We start from the raw sequence: 16,312 nt of genomic DNA on the forward strand, positions 1-16,312 counted from the left end.
AGTTTCTAGTGGGCATCGTGGTAGGTTTTAAATATATCACCCACCTACCCGCACAATGCTCAAGCTTCTTAGCGTCCGGTGTCAACTCCACAGGCTTAATTAATCGTCCGGAGTTTTATCGATACACCTCCTTAAGATGAACGCTCTCCAGGACGTCGATGGGCTTTCAGAATGCATCGGCAAGGCAATACAGGAACATCTTGCTAGATTTAACATCAACATTGCATGGCCGCAGCTCGACAACCTGGATCATCCCATCCTTCGTGTCGAGGCTTTTCTTGAGGAAGCTGATGCCACCCATGCAGCGAGAGCGCAGTCCGAAAAGATCGCATCGGTGAGTTACGTTCCCACCACACTCCAACTGCCAATGTGCAGTAGCGTGTGCTCACGCGTCCACAGAGAACCGTCGATCTGGCGGGCATGAGGACGCCAGCCCCCACAGCAAGCCCAGCCGCAATGGATCTTCAGAACTTTGATGAGACCTCGTCAATGGACGAGTCTCATTCGCGGGACGAGTCGTCCTCGTCGGTACAACAACCCCGCGAGCCCCGCAGGAAAGGCACTGGCGGTCTGAGGGTGTCGCACACACAGTCATCGTTTCAAGAAGACCTGAGCGAACACCAACGGCAAATGCAAGTCGATAGCCGCAGCTTCCCAAAGCGGAAGAAGGTACGTGTATTCTCTCAGCGACATCATGTCAGCCTAGGAAAAGACTGAACACCCCGGAGCCTACATTAAGGTGAAAACATACAAAGTAGGTGGCCCAAGGTCAACGTAGGCTCTAGGGTGTTTGGTTTCTCCATTGTATGAGGTGACATCGTTCTCTCAGGCACTTGCCAGACCCTCAGTGGGGGAACGGGTGGACTGCTTTTTCGTGCACCTATGCTCACCCATCTTCACCTAGCTAACTATTTCCAGGTAGCATCGGAGAAGTTTGTCTTCCAACCGTCTACTTTGGACAAGCTCATCATCGGCATCTGGGAGCAAGTACATAGCACGCTCAACCTCGATCCGAAAGCAATCTTCGAACAATTCCAAGTAACGCCCAATGGATCCTCCATGAGTATGGGCATGGTCGGCCATGCGCACACCGATGAAACACCTTCCGCTATGGCAGTGCTCAACAACGCTCCGAATCCGATATCCGAATCCTTCAGTCAGATGAATGTCTTTTGTCGCAAAGTTACACAAGCGAGTCGCGTGTGCCGGTCCATCGAAATGATCGTACAAGCCCGCTGGGTCGAACTGTTTGAGGAACAGGTGCTATACCGGAGCCAATTGAGACCAGAGCTGTCAACAACAAAGCATAGGAAAGCTGTGTTCATGGAAGCGTGTCAGGACTTCGATTGGTCGGAGTAAGTAGAGACACCTGGGATTGCGCAAGCATCTTGGATCGCATTCGCTGACTGCTTTGCCACCCAGAAAGGAACTGCGCAACAAAATGGCCATTTGGCGTGGCTACAAAGAAGTGAAAGACTCAGCAGGTTGGGCTGCACTTGTCTTCGCTGGCATGGGCATATACCGGTTCTGCAAGTACCGAGTTGGCTTCGATAAGGATGCCATGCGCCGGCTACGGAATCTGCGAAAACGTCTCGAAGTCGCGGCCGATACCCTACATCCCCATTGGCGCCAGCTTTTGTCCATAGTGGGCGAATCGCAAACCCTTCAATACCCTGGCCATCCGCACGACTGGGTAGTCTTCGAAGACGGATCAGATCCTGTGCCACTGCGCCAAACATATCTGCTCCAAGACCCTTACTTTGCCTTCGAACACATCGACGAGTCGATCATCGATGAATCAGTTTGGGGATGCGAAGACCCACGCTGGACACCACAATCGAGCGCAGCGACAAGACCAGGCGGAGCCTACATCTGCGCTTTGTGTAACGAGCCGCAGTCCGACAAACCGCAAGACAACTCCTGTTTCTGTTTCCCGACCCTGTTTGGCTGTGTAAAGCGAAAGCCACCGCCTGTTCAGATCCTGCGGACTTCCGATGGCAGAAACAACGGTCTAGCTGCATTGACCTCCTTCGACCGTGGTACAGCAATCGGCGAGCTGGTTGGCCTGATCACAAACGGTGTTAGACATCTCGATGTGCTGGATAGCTCAACACCCCTGGCCAGCTATCAGATCTGGCAAGGAAGGGCAGGAAACTTCACTCGCTTCATCAACCACAGCTGCAAGCCGAATGCGCAATGCTCTACATTCACTTGGATAGATACCCAGAGGGTGGTTCTGGTCAGCAAGGGGATAGATGCGGGAAGAGAAATTACATTGGACTACGGAGACAAGTATTGGGCTGGGCTAGACAAGAGCTGTCTATGTGGAGAGAGTTGTTGCAGGTATAGGAGAAATGGAAGGATGAGATAACATTGTTGGAAGCGACTTGCTATGTTTAATGCACACTTGATAGAACACAGCGACCTTTTTAAACACCTGATGTATCCGAGCTGGGGCAAACGTCCTCTTGGTGCAATAATCGCAAATATTGGGTCCAAACGTGAAAGGCGCGTGTTGCAGTATCGATAAGACTAGCGCGACAGACCCCTGCACAAAATTTCGGAGACGCTCGAACCTGAACCATCAGCGTGTCTGCGAAACATCAACAACAACCATGGCGACTTCCGATTACAGCGAGTCCGGCGCGTCAGATCAGGAGATACTCGAGGCGCAATCCGGGGCCAGAAAGAGAAGGAGACTATCACCGACCGAGCCCGAGAGTTCAGCTTCCGAGGCTGAAGCTGAGAAGCCGCTGCCAGTAGCAGCACCAACGATCTCGCGCATCAAAGCGAAACAGCAAGACAAGTCGACAAATACCACCAGTTCTGCACCCAAAGTCAACCCGAAGCTGGATTTTGCGACGCTCAATGTAGCACCATGGCTTTGCACTTCTTTGGCCAGCATGGGTATCAAGCGCCCAACGGGCATTCAGGCATCCTGTATCCCTGAGATCCTCAAGGGGAAGGACTGTATTGGTGGATCGAGGACCGGTACAGGTAAAACTGTAGCGTTTTCTGTGCCGATAATGCAGAAATGGGCGGAGGATCCAAGCGGCATCTTCGCCGTTATTGTCACGTGAGTACAAACCGTTGCTGCCATGTGGGCAGTAGCTAACCGCCATGTAGGCCGACCCGCGAGCTCGCGATCCAGATTTACGAACAAGTGAAGGCAATTTCGGCGCCGCAATCTATGAAACCCATTCTCATCACCGGAGGATCAGACCAGCGGTCCCAAGCCATCGCTCTTGCTTCGCGTCCCCACGTTGTAATAGCGACACCAGGCCGTCTAGCAGAGCACATCCGCACCTCAGGCGAAGACACCATCTGCGGCCTCCGCCGCGTCCGCTTCGTCGTCTTTGACGAAGCCGACCGCCTACTCGCCCCAGGAAAAGGCTCCATGCTCCCCGATCTCGAGACGTGCCTCTCCGCGCTGCCCCCGAAAGAAACGCGGCAAACGCTCTTGTTCACGGCGACCGTAACGCCAGAGGTTCTGGCGCTGAAATCGCAACCGCGCGCACCGGGTCGTCTTCCCATCTTCGTGTCCGAGGTCGATACAGAAGATCTAGCGATTCCACCTAAGCTGCAGCAGAGGTACATCCAAACGCCCGTCACGCATAAAGAATGCTACCTGCACGTCCTGTTGAACACGCCCGAGAACCTCCAAAAGAGCGTCATAATCTTCTGCAACCGAACCAAAACAGCCACCCTACTAGAATACATGCTGCGTCTCCTCTCCCACCGCGTAACAGCCCTCCACTCGGGCCTCAAGCAAAACGACCGCGTGAGCAACCTCGCTCGCTTCCGCGCGCAAGCCGCTAGAATCCTAGTCGCCACCGACGTCGCAGCCCGCGGTCTAGATATCCCAGAGGTAGCTCTCGTTATCAACTTTGATGTACCCCGCGACCCAGACGATTACATCCATCGTGTTGGTCGTACGGCGCGTGCGGGCCGTGTGGGAACGAGTATCACGTTGATTGGACAGAGGGATGTGGAGTTGATTCTGGCGATTGAAGCGAGGGTGGGCAAGAAGATGGAGGAGTTTGAGGAGGAGGGTGTTAGTGTTGAAGGAAGGGTTGTAAGGGATGCGCTTAAGCCTGTGACGGAGAAGAAGAGGGAGGCGCTGTTGAGTATTGAGGAGGGGAGGGATGTGCTGGGGAAGCGCAAGGTGGGTATGCAGAGGAAGCGGGCGGAATAGGTGTATATGTCTGGTCAGGTTCGTGGTAGATGGCATGCATGGGTCAAGCGGTATCATCCAGGGCATTCCATACTCATGATAGTCAAATAGTACACATCGTATGCTCGTCGCTAGAACGCTATAGATCGATACATGAAACAAGGTACATTACCCATAACTTCGCTGCTCATGGCGACCCCTTCCTTGGCCTAAATACTGTGTTGAAGTTCTTCTGCGTAACGAACCAAGCGTTATGAGTCTTCCACTCAGCATCAGGGTGCTCGAGCTCGATCTGCAGCCAGTGTTAGTATCGTCCAATCTTCGATCTCATCATTAGTGAGACTTACCTCGAACCTCCTCAGAAAACTCGGCACAAGTTTGTAAATCTCAAGAAGACTAATGTTCTTGCCAATGCACGTCCTGGCTCCAGCACCGAATTGCAACATCGTGCCCTTCATCTCCTTAAGCTTATCAGGACTAGCCTCAATCCAGCGTTCAGGACGGAAGGTATCGACATCTACACCGAACACCTCCGGTCGGCGGTGGACGATCCAAGCGTTGCATCCGACAATGGTGCCACCGGGAATGAATTCGCCGCAGATCTGCATACCCTGCTTGGGTACAACGCGCTCGAGGATAAGGCCGGGCGCGGGGTGGAGACGGAAAGACTCTTGAATAACAGCGTCAAGGTAAGTGAGCTTTTGGGCTTCAGGCCAAGAGACGGTCTTGTCAGGGCGAGACTCGACAATGCCATCTGCTACGGCGGTATCCAATTCTTGCATGAGCTTCGCATAGACACGCGGGTGCTTGACAAGGAAGTAGAAGACGGCTGAAAGCGAGATGGCGGTTGTTTCTGAGCCAGCGAAGACCATAGATGTGCATGTCGACAGGATGCGGTTATCGTCCATAAATTCATGGTCGTGGCTTGCTTGCGCAAACTTGGAGAGGAGGTCGATACCATGAGGGTTTGCCTTTTCGTCGTCGGAGAGGCCGAAGCGCTTAATCTTCTCGACTTGTGTGGCTCGCTCGTTCGATCGGTTCAGGGCGAAGAGAGTGACGGGGTGGACACGCTTGTCCAGGCCGATGCGCTGTGCGAGGAGGCTGATGGGGTTCTTCCAGAGAAGACGGTCGAGGATAGGAATTTGACCGACCTGAAAACGCGTAAGTATGACCCCGTACATGCCAGGTTCTGCTTGTGACGACTTACCGGTGCGACATAGTCAAAGAACTTGCCCAAGAAGCCAATGATGTTGTCCACGTCCTTGTTTCCTTCGACAAAACCCAGTCGCTTACTCCACGTCAACTCGCCGATAACGTCGAAGGCGAAGAACTGCAGCCATTGACTGAAGTTGCAGCTCTGGCCAGTCTTCGCGTACATGTCCTCCGTCTTGTCCAGCCAGTATGTGAGTGTCGAGCTGACGAGAGGCTCGTAGTTGACGAGCGAACTCATGGAAAAGGCGTTGTTGACGCATCGGCGGTACTTTGCGTGGAAGTCTTCGTCGGTGGTGGAGAAGAGGGAGAGCAGCGGCGCGCCTTTTGAAACGGCGCCTTGGACGGGGTAGAAGTCGGACTGGAAATGTTAGCTGTCGCTCAAAAGATCGACCGAGACGTGCGTACCTTGGTAACACCCTTATTCAAGCCATAGATAGCCTTGATAGCCTTTGGATCCGCGAAAGACAGGACGTTCGGTCCCAGCCTGACGATGTCTCCATGCTTGCGGTGCAACGCGAGGTTGGTCCATTGATGATTGTGCTTCGACACATCCCACAGCCGCCACCAGTTGGTGTATCCCGCAGCCCAGTGTCCAGGGTATTTGTTCAGGCCGTTCCAGTACTTGTTGTTGAGGAGATATGCGATGGTGGTCGTAGCCAGAACAAGCGGCCAGTACTGCACCAGCAGCGGCACGATCTCGTTGGCCAGCATGTCGCGCGATCAATCTACCCGGTAATAAGGTATTCGATCCGGGGTCCAGATAACGGTAACACGTGAGTAGGTATATAGCAGAGTAAGCAGCGCGATACGTATAGAACGCTCGCCCGGGGCAAAAGCTCATATTAATGGCAGCCAGCCGTCCGGCGTGTGCCGCCCACTTCCCGCGTCGTCAGGCAGTCGGGTCGGAGTCGGAATCGCCATCGTAACGCGTCTGGGTGCTTGCGCAGGACTGTGTGTGTCGGCAGTTGATAGCTGAGGCGTGAGATGATGAAGGTGGGTCGGTGGCTGGATTCGCGCGGCTTGGAAGGATGACGCGGGGACAGTAGCTCCGGGGCGCTTTCGCGGGGTAAACCTCGTCCATCACACTGAACGCCCATCCTCAGCCCTACTCATTGGCCTCAAAACTCGGTTATCGCGATGCATCCAATTTATCTGCCTGACTCTGATTGGCTAAATCGCCTGTGTACAACACCACGCGGGATTGAAGTGATCGCAAACCCAAGTCTCTCACAACGCCTCTAGATTCGGCGCAGCATCGCCAATGTGCTCTGTGCTATTCTTGAACTGCCGATTATCGTCACTTCGACAGCTAAACCTTGTGTGAGACGATAGCGAGGGTTTGTGGACTTTTGTCCGTCGGCAGTTGTATTCCAATGTCATAATTGCAACTGCCGATATCTGAAGGGGGAATGGGCGCCGAAGCCTCCGAGGCCTCGTCACGTGGCTCCGGCTACAGCTCGCCCTCGGCTGTCGTACAACCTTTCCAGCAGTCTGTGAGGATCACGAAATTCTTTTTTGTGTTCGTGCGAGTTGTAGATGCGTTCGACGATCGGCAAGAATGTGCGCAATTTGTGAGCAATGCATCGTCTGGTAACAAGCTCATTAGAAGCACAGATTGCGGAATACGCGTATGGGTTTTACCGTAATGGTGGACAAGTCAAGTTGCATGTCTTGCATATAAACATGGGCAAAACCCAGCTGTGTAACCCGGATGTATGCAAGCCCAGCAGAGTCTCGACGTCAGCGGCCCTCCCGCACCTACCTTCCGCCTGCATCACATTCCGCATCACGAGAAAACTAAATTGTCTAGTCCAACCTGACGAGGGAAGTAGAGACTGAGTCAAAGTTGGCACGAAGGAGTCATGATCAAAGATTTGTATTGCTAGTATAGAGCAGTAGTACTTCTTGCATAATGTTGTGTCATGCAAAAGTGTCGACTACCATCAACAGCTTAGCCGGTGTTGAACCGACTGAAGCCATCCTGTGCACCAGTAAAAGAAAACCATACTAGAAGGATGAGAGCCAACAATCCGATCCGTGGGAATGTATGGCTGCTTAGCCAGTGCACTGGTAGTCATAGTTCATGCGCGAAGCATCCGTATCCTTGGGAACATAAATAGTAACCCTCCGACCATCCGCCTCAAGCGTACCCACATACGAGTCAAAGAAGGGACGCCAGTAAACCTGACCAGTTCCACCAGGGCAATCAATGTTGATGGTAACAGACGTGGTGCTCGTCATGGTTGTCGAGAAACCAGCGGAAACGCCAATCTCTGCGCTGACTGCATCCCATGCGCTTGCACCCAGACTGGCGCTTGCCGTAATGGAAAAGGTCTCTGACTTTGCTTCTGAGACTGTGTAGGCGCCGTTGTTGGGGACTTGGGCGACGAAGACGGCGGAGCCGGGCATGTAGACGTTGTAGGATGTGACGACGTCTGAGAACCTGTCCGCTTGCTGCGTCGTATATGGTTAGCTTTCGGAGAAAGAGTGTGATGAAGCTGATGTACATACTCGGCTCTCCAATCCATTGACTTCAGATGTGGGGGCAATCTCCGCCACCAGGCTTTGAAGCTCAGCTTTGTTCTCTTCGACAGTAATCTCCTTGTAGCTGGTTGCTGTAGCCATAGACATCAAGCGCCATTCAGTGGCGAGCCTGATGGCGACCTCAGTCCAATCCGCAGGCGGAGCTGGCGACTGGTAGCCACCCGTATCCTCTGCGCAGCCATCCTCGATGGCTCTAGCTCTTCCACCCCAGCTAGAGGCAGAATCGCAGACTTCGTACTCCTCGTTGTTGCAGAATGAGATGCGGCAGTTGCCTCGGGTCCAGATGCGGCATTCTCTTGGGATGACGCAGACACTCATGTCTGGGTTAGTGCCCTCGCCAAAATAGCCGTTGCCACTCATGATGTTGCGGCCTGTTCATGGGAAGAAAACTTAGTATTACTCTTCAATGTGATGATTTTGGAAGCAAGAGGGATCGGAGTACTCACAGTCAGCCCAGTTGGGCTGCAATCTTGCCTCGCAGAAGATACCGCCAGTCTGCGTTCCGTCCCAGTCCTCTTGACGAGGAGCAATTGGGGAAGAAGTTCCCATTGCCGCAAGCATCGGCAAAAGGGTGAGAATGTAGTTCATCATGTCGAAGATGGAGTCTTGAGGTCGAGGATGAACCAGGTGATCTGAGAAGAAGGTGTTTGGCTGTGATGATAGGATTGAGAGCAAAATCATACCTCTTTATACCTTTTTGCCCTTCCATCTGCCTCACGAGCATCCGTGTATCCAGCGTCATGGCTGGCCTGACTATGCACAATGTCTACTATCGAACATGGGATGTGGTTTGCCTTGAACGAGAACCACAGCTCTGAAATCTAGCGATTGGTCCTCTAGTACACTATCGTTCATGTGCATACCTCTGGGGGCCAGAAGTGATGCGCTACCGAGAGTATACGATACTTGGCTGCTGTCATCCAGTGTCTTAGAACGATTGTCTAAGATTAGCAGAGCCTCTTGCCAGGCAGAAGCATCCGAGTTTCCCGGTGGTGGTGAATTTGGGTGAGTGGAGAAGGGGCTGAAATGAAGACCTCAGATATCTCGATCGCAGGACGATATCACAGTCCCAATAAGTTCTCGTGGTGCGTGCTCCTCTAGGACTCCAGTGCCTTCCATTTGTACGTCTTGCAGAGATATGACAGGGCAGACGTCATGAATCGAATATTTCCCATCATCCCATATGTTTTCAAAGAGAATTCGACAAGACTGAGCCAACCTCCTCTTTCAGCTTCATCGTACGCCCTTCGAGGCAGCCCGGCATGGACATGCATCGGCTAACACGGCGCGGGCCTAACATCCCCACGTTTCTCTTCCCAAGGCTCTTCTCTGGTCGAAAGATTCGTAAAGGCAACGGCAAGTCCGATGTACGTGTGTAGGCAAGGTTTGTTTGCCTCGAGGCGAAGAAGAGGAACCAAGACGACCGCCAAGAGCCAAGCATCCCGATCACTCCACAACCACCATGATTGTTCGTCTCTTAAGGGTTATTTCCCCACAGTAAGCTGCTCAATGTAGCGAAAACATGCGAATGTAACGAATGCGATGCAACCTGTTCACGTTAGTTTGAACATATTTACGCCCTGCAGGTGCAACGGGGCGGACTACTAATGAGTTCACACTGACCTCATGTGCAGACCATCCGATTACCCGTCTGGAAGACAGCGGAGCCTCTCATCCTTTCCCAAGACGTAGTCGCCAGTTGATGCCTCGCGGGGGGCCTGTTGCGGTGCGAGCCGCACACCCGTCACTGCAGGTACCTTGATGTCCTCTCCGCTCTTGGCGAACTCCGCTAGAAGACTGCTACGTCATGTTAGGTCCACCGTGAGGCTGATTCATACAGCAATGTAAAGACGGCATGTGCCTACCTCGAAATGTCTTTGATGCTTGACACTTCCACTCATTCCGGGTTGTGTTGACCATCATGACCAATTTCGTTCTGCTAGCCGCATCGCTCCTTCTTAATTCATGTTCAGCGCAAGAATCGAATGACACATCTTTGGAAAAATGTCAAGGCCCCATCAACAGTATCGCCAACGGCGACCAGTACTCCAACTCGACCGGAACAGCCCGCCTACCCTCAAACCCAATACACGATGATGACTGGTACGTCAGCGTCACCATCACCGATAGACGCGATCCGAATCACATCTACGGGACCGAAATGCCCTGGCAAGAGAGAGAAGCGTTTATAAGTGTTCCTGATTCGCTGGCTGGAAGTCAAGATGGTAATCAGACCGAGTACTGCGTCTACGAACTCCCGGGCCAAGATGCCTCTTCGCAGCAGGAAGCTGGAGATTGCAGCGGTGTGCTGAGCGACGACTGCATTGACGCCTTGATGAAGAATACGCCGGTCATGTCGGATGGCCAATGTTATAAGCCAGAGAATGTCGAAGACGCCTGTGGAATGGTTGCGTCGCAGCCAGTTGGTCAGTTTATTCCGCTCTTACTCCGTTCAGCGACAGCGTCTTTGCGGCTTGCTGGTCTGTTCATACATCGGACGTGTACTGACGTCGTGAAAAGGTACACCATCGAACTTCAACAGTACCGAGTGCAGTTTGTCCGAGATGCCACATGTCGATATACCGGACAATTATCGCACCTACTACGCCCACTACGTGCCTGTATCTGAAGGCGGGGGTGGTTACGAGAACTTCGACCTTTACGATAGGCACGTTCGCGAAGCAGTGCCCATGGTCTTCACCATCAAGTCTCCGGGTGGTACCATCGCCCACAAGGCTGTTTGTGTAGCACCAAACAATGTCGTTGACGGTAGCCGTGTTCCAGAGTCTGCTGCTGCTCAGTTGTCCTCCGGGGCTTCACTGGTAGCAGCTCTTACTGTTATGGCTTTTGTATCTGTTCTTTCCATAGCCTGAGATACGTTGACGTTTCTGTGTCTTTTATTTGCAGTTTGGAGTAATGACATTCGCATCTGGTGACCTGTACGATTAGCGTTGTAACGGTAGTAACACCGGGAATGACAGTCAAGCCGAGCATTCAGCACTGGTTAAAGTATGATCGGGTGATCCGCAATGTGTCAAAATCTCGGAGCTTGGAGCGACATGTTGTTATACAACTGGGTGGGTTGCGACAAAGTTTGGGGCGCGAGAAAAAGCAAAAGGATTGACGATATGTCGCTGCCTCGAGGCAATACCCGAATACCGTAGACATGTGATTGCAGATGGGGTCCTCGTCTCGCTACACCCGGTGGTGGGCTGTATATTGGAAGACTTGCGCGATAATGATTGTCGAGTCGACAGACGTGTATAGCCGAGATCCTGTCGTGAGAGTTTGCTTGAAGGGTTGTCAAGTGAATGTGTTAACCGAAAGCGGGAGGTGACAGTACTGTTACAGCAACTCCTGACGAGGGAGCGTATTGGGATCTGAGATCAGCTATCATCTAGCCGAAGATCTGCAAGACCTTTGACTCGTCAACACCTGTCAGCCTTGATTCCTTGGGGCTACACTCCATGATTATCTACCCACGCGTGCATAACTTCTCATCAGCCTGAACACTGCACTTACTTCTCCGCGGCAGTGCACAACGACGACGGCTGATTATTTCCGACTAGAAGAAATATGAGGCTTCGGTGGGTACGTCAGCGGCTGCGTAAGAGGGTCTAGATGCGACAGTGTAAAAGCGAAGTTGCGATCCCAGCATACAAGTCTAGCCGAAACGACGAGCAGTATGGCGAAGCGCCGACAAAGCTCAACAATCATGCCCTGCCTGCGCTCCGCTCAAAAAGGCAGATTAGAGTCCAGGAACATGGCTTGACAAGCGACGACTACCGATCGCCTGTGGGTGCAACCCCATTTGGTTTCAAGGTTCCCGTCGATTAGTCGATGAAGTTGCGAACGACGGGCCAGCCATACCACTAGGACGACGATCCGACACCCCCGATCGAACTGTTCTCAACTCTGCAGTGTTGAGGTTCTCGGGCGAGAAGATGGTGTGGTGGATACCAGAGCTACGGTAGCCCAAGCTCCCCGTCAAGGATGATGGGGGCGGCTACCATATCTGACCCCGCTCACATCTCATAGGAAGACTGTTTGGACAAGATACAGCCCCTGAATTGAGGACTCCCTATATTTCCCATGTTGTTTAGAGACCTTGTCTCGTTGTTTCTCAACAAAGCTTCTCCTAGATAATTGGAACTGATCACTGGCCTAAGATGATACCCAAGTGGCTTGGGTAAAACGGAAGATCGGACGAGGCATCTCTCGGATCTAGCGCTTATACCAACAAGAACGCTTGGATAGCTTCGGAGAGCGAGGCACGAGCCAAACAAGTCTTGAAGACAGGGAATCGTGGTTTTCGACTTTGGTGCTCGAGCCGGGGGCATCAGCCATGGGTTTTCAGGGACTTTGGGATAGAGCAGGGACCACCTTGTGTAACCAGAGTATATAGGCCTAGCAGCCCGTGTGAGAAGATGGTTCAATCAGCAGTCGGGCTGGCTTGTGATCCGGCTGCATAGTTGCCCACCTCTATGGCAGGTGAGAAGACGATATTTCCAAGATTGACCGGGCCCGGAAAGCGAGCGCATTAGAGGAAAGCAGCCGGAGCAGGAAAATTCTGCAGCGCTTGAGGGCAAGACAAGTGCCGTGCTCCGCACATGCGCTGGTAAGTATGCTCGAAGCTTGCTTGCTGTGGGTGAGTCATCTAGATCCACGTCGCGATGCAGGTGTATGCGGCCGTCGCTTCGCCGACATATTGTGAAACACGACGGATGAATTGCGTGCATGATCAGTCATACGTACATATGCTCCATGACGACGCTCTATCACGAGCAAGACATTGTCTGTGTTGGAGGGTAAATGTTGGGCGAGGACGGGCCTGGGAAAGGGTTGAGTCGTGGGGGAAGGAGCCACCCGCTTCGTGTCGGCTTAAGTGGGGCACCTGACCCGTCTGTGCCCCTGTCAAGCTGAAAGCGCAAGAAACGGTCACGAGTATCCTTACACGTTGCGATATAACATCATGCTCTGTATGCACGCACGATCCTTTTGAATCATGAAATCGGCACCAGCAAAAGTAAAAGCATCATGACAACGTGGGGCAGTCGGCCACGGCCGCGGCGCATGTCCAGGACGTTGCCCCGCGTATTCGTTTGCTATGAGGCGCAGCGACAAATCCTAGCTGCAGGTCTCGGGGTCGCCTTTGCAGGTCTGAAACATGGCAATGTGGGATGCTATCGATAAGTCCGTACAGATGGGACGACTGGACGGCGCTGGGGTTGCCGAGCATTGCGTAATGCTCTCGCTTTGCTTCACTTGAGGATACTTTTCTCCAATCGCGCAGCTGTAGGCCTAGCAGGCGATGCGGATTGAAACGGAAACGACCTCTCCGATGCAGCCTTTCTTTTGCGCAGAAGCGACCGTTTCCCATAGAGACAGGTGGTATCGGCCGGAGCGAGTTATTGCCAGTTTATTGCCAGGTCACTGTGGGTAACATCGTCATGAGGCCCGATTGTGTCGGTACTGTAGAGGTGACATCGGCAGCGCCGAATTGATCTGCCTCGAGGTGGCATCGTCACCGCCGGAGCGCACGTGTCTGCGGCTGTGCAGCCTAAGCGAGAGTGGCGCAACTGCCGACGCCACTTGGATAGTCCTCTTGCTTCTTCGCAAGAGCAGCATCATCGTCATCAGGGCACAATTGCGCAAGCAGGAGTCGTAGAGTATTCGCATCGTGCTTCAGCAGGCGCCGAAGCTACTCGACCATGGACGCTGGCATGATAAACTTCTGGGCCGTCTGCGGCTCACATGATCGCGGGTTTTTCGGTAGAGAACCCTGCTCACATCCCTGCTGGGCCCGCTGATTGGGCTGACTGTTTCGAGCCCATTTTTAGGCTCAAGCAACGTCAACCTGTAGATGGCCCAAGACTACCACGACTACACCCACCGTGAAAGTCCTGCTCTGCGAAACCCCTTGACAAGCGTATAGGGCTCGTCCTCCCTTTAACCGCACACTCCCCAAAAGAGTAGCAAAGCCGCTGCCGTGCTCTCTGCTTCCGGACGCCCAAAGAAGGCTTCTGGAATTCGTGTCATGTCGCAACACCAGATGCTCGACGCCCAACTATAAGCGCAGTTGCAGGCTCGAGGATGCTGTGACGCTCGCCTACGGCGTGTATCCATGTGCAGGTTTGGTGGCTGCTGCGGCCTCCCGATCAGGTTTCTGCGGCCTCGCATGCATCTGCAACCGTGAGGCCGTCTTCAGCTGCCCTGGTGCACAGCACTATTCGGTCATAGTCGTCGATTACATTTGCTATTTCCACTGGGGAGGCTGATCAGACGCCTCTTTCGCAGTCATCTCCGCGCGTGCATGGCCGAGTAGTCGTTCGCACAACACTCGCAGCCATGAGAGCATCGCAATCTTCGCGCACCACATGCATCCGCCTATCCACGCGTGCGCAACGCGCTCGCCGTGTCCGTCGGTCAGCTTAGATCCGACTAGACCTGCAGCTGCGGACTCTGGCCGTATGCACGTTTAAGCAAGCTAGATGCGCAGTGCAGCTAAACGGGGCAGTGTGCATGAAATCCTTGCCGACAAGTGTGGCCACGCCGACCCATGATCGTCGCTTGTAAGCTCTTAAGAGATCCCACCCACCACCACCACTAGCCTTCTTCACCCTCCTCCCACCTCGCCTTCCCCCATCCTCATTCGCCCGCCCCTCCCTGTCTCTCCTCCTCAATCCAAGGCGCCTCTCGAAAAATTATACCCGCCAGAGACATTTTCTTACAACCTCTCCTTTGTTCTTTTCTTTGAATCTTTGATAAATCGTCCCATCCTAATATCGCAAACGTCTCGCACATACCACACACACACAACATGCCGATCTCGTTACTACCCGCCTCGGCTGCGGCCTTTGCGCCCCGATCAAACGTCAACGTCGTATTAGCCTCCAAGGTCGAGCCATGGTTAACGCAAACCCTCAAGAGGGTCAACCGTGTCAAGCGTCCGTTGAACAGCGTCCAGCAACACACGAGGTGTCTGACAGAAACCCTTTCCGGACCCAACGCTATGTGGTCGCTGTGCTCAATCATGGTACCAAAGGCCCCGGACTCGGAACTGCGCAAGGACAACAACCCGCTGGTAGAAGCGCTCTTCAACTACCAGCTCATCCACATCGAGGCCTACGTCGTACACGTCGACATGGTTTCACAACATGAGGTCGCATTCAAGCTTACACCGGAGACCATCGAAGCGCTTATCGAGTACCACAAGGACATCTACTCCGTCGATGTATCCGCCAGCACTTGGGAATGGGCCGAGAAGGAGCAACAGCTGAAGAAGCTCCAAGATGGATTTGTCCAGGCTGTCAACCGCTACGTCTTCCGAACTGGTGTCAAGGCTCTGGAAGGACTCGAGGAGGATGGTGCGGGAGAGCTACTTGAGGGACGAGGTGAGGATGTCAAGAGCGCCATCATGGGCCTGTTCCTCCCGCTCCTTCCTCCTCCTCCCAGGATCGTCGACGTTGTCCGCCCAGCACCGCTTCTCCCCAGCTCGCCCGGCTCAGCCAACTGGTGGGTGCCAACACAGCAGTACCAGTCGCACTCAGCCCCGGTCGACACTTGGAGAGTGGTCCCATCGACGCCCAGCCCGACCATCGCTACCTGCGGTGAAACTGGACCAACATTCTGGAGCACCATGGGCAACATGGGCTTCGAAGCGATCCAGCTTCCGTCACCGACTCCCTCCTACAGCCAGCCATACAACTCGACGAGCCCGTACGCACCGTGCACCAGCCCATATGCGCCAAGCACCAGCCCATACACGTCAAGTTCGTACTACAGCCCGCCCCCAGCGTCGGCACCGATACCAGCCCTTCCTCTGCCGAGCGTGCTAGCCCAGCAGTGCGGGTCAAGCGCCGTTCACGGAGGTTTCGGCGGTTTCGGATGGGACACAGGATTCGCACCACAGTATGCAGCATTCACATAAGCTGAATGACAAACTCGACTGTGGTGTATGCACCTGTTCTCTGTCGATGCTGGGAAGCGTGGACCTGGCCAGTCCCCCTTGCACTTCCCTTTACCGCGCAGGTTGCCCAGCGCACCAACCTTGCGACGCCCGACACGAGACGAATGCGATATTCACGACATGATGTGCAAACATCACTACCCAACCGGCATGGGACGGCGTTTTATCATTGATTCCTTTTAGCGAGCGTCATTTCCCCTCTCCTTCTCCGTACATTTTCTTTTTGATACCTGCTCTCACGTTATCCGTTTTGTTTTTAGCGAGCGATTTCCTTTTTTGTCTACCACAACGGCCGGACCAGGTCTTTTCATTTACTTGAATACAGCATCTCTGGGAGGCATGCATGTCGGGCATTTCAAACGGAAGACGGTTAAACAACAGCCTCACGGCTCACGAGGTCAGGCACACTCGGT

General features: G+C 53.5%; 7 protein-coding genes across 7 annotated transcripts; 5 read left to right on the forward strand and 2 right to left on the reverse strand.

Moving 5' to 3' along the window:
- Positions 1 to 456: 456 nt before the first annotated feature.
- J4E86_002482 (uncharacterized protein) lies at positions 457 to 1,359 on the forward strand (the record flags this gene model as incomplete). The annotated part of the gene is made up of 2 exons (XM_051443041.1): positions 457 to 669; positions 919 to 1,359. The coding sequence occupies 2 exons, from the start codon at positions 457 to 459 to the stop codon at positions 1,357 to 1,359; spliced, it is 654 nt and encodes a 217-aa protein (XP_051306629.1).
- An 82-nt stretch (positions 1,360 to 1,441) lies between these two features.
- On the forward strand, positions 1,442 to 2,366 carry J4E86_002483 (uncharacterized protein; the record flags this gene model as incomplete). The annotated part of the gene is made up of 2 exons (XM_051443042.1): positions 1,442 to 2,318; positions 2,344 to 2,366. The coding sequence occupies 2 exons, from the start codon at positions 1,442 to 1,444 to the stop codon at positions 2,364 to 2,366; spliced, it is 900 nt and encodes a 299-aa protein (XP_051306630.1).
- A 249-nt stretch (positions 2,367 to 2,615) lies between these two features.
- Positions 2,616 to 4,195, forward strand: DBP8 (putative RNA helicase; the record flags this gene model as incomplete). Its single annotated transcript, XM_051443043.1, has 2 exons — positions 2,616 to 3,076; positions 3,127 to 4,195. 2 exons carry the CDS (start codon positions 2,616 to 2,618, stop codon positions 4,193 to 4,195), a joined length of 1,530 nt encoding a protein of 509 aa, XP_051306631.1.
- Positions 4,196 to 4,361: 166 nt separating this feature from the next.
- On the reverse strand, positions 4,362 to 6,097 carry J4E86_002485 (uncharacterized protein; the record flags this gene model as incomplete). Its single annotated transcript, XM_051443044.1, has 4 exons — positions 4,362 to 4,466; positions 4,522 to 5,325; positions 5,382 to 5,744; positions 5,792 to 6,097. 4 exons carry the CDS (start codon positions 6,095 to 6,097, stop codon positions 4,362 to 4,364), a joined length of 1,578 nt encoding a protein of 525 aa, XP_051306632.1.
- A 1,344-nt stretch (positions 6,098 to 7,441) lies between these two features.
- J4E86_002486 (uncharacterized protein) lies at positions 7,442 to 8,290 on the reverse strand (the record flags this gene model as incomplete). Its single annotated transcript, XM_051443045.1, has 2 exons — positions 7,442 to 7,840; positions 7,898 to 8,290. The coding sequence occupies 2 exons, from the start codon at positions 8,288 to 8,290 to the stop codon at positions 7,442 to 7,444; spliced, it is 792 nt and encodes a 263-aa protein (XP_051306633.1).
- A 1,561-nt stretch (positions 8,291 to 9,851) lies between these two features.
- Positions 9,852 to 10,803, forward strand: J4E86_002487 (uncharacterized protein; the record flags this gene model as incomplete). The annotated part of the gene is made up of 2 exons (XM_051443046.1): positions 9,852 to 10,450; positions 10,473 to 10,803. 2 exons carry the CDS (start codon positions 9,852 to 9,854, stop codon positions 10,801 to 10,803), a joined length of 930 nt encoding a protein of 309 aa, XP_051306634.1.
- Positions 10,804 to 14,750: 3,947 nt separating this feature from the next.
- Positions 14,751 to 15,860, forward strand: J4E86_002488 (uncharacterized protein; the record flags this gene model as incomplete). Its single annotated transcript, XM_051443047.1, has 1 exon — positions 14,751 to 15,860. One exon carries the CDS (start codon positions 14,751 to 14,753, stop codon positions 15,858 to 15,860), a length of 1,110 nt encoding a protein of 369 aa, XP_051306635.1.
- Between the last annotated feature and the right edge of the window lie 452 nt (positions 15,861 to 16,312).

This window comes from Alternaria arbusti (assembly GCF_024043155.1).
Source record: "Alternaria arbusti strain BMP 1465 chromosome Unknown scaffold_2, whole genome shotgun sequence".
In the NCBI taxonomy this organism is placed as follows: Eukaryota; Fungi; Ascomycota; class Dothideomycetes; order Pleosporales; family Pleosporaceae; genus Alternaria; species Alternaria arbusti.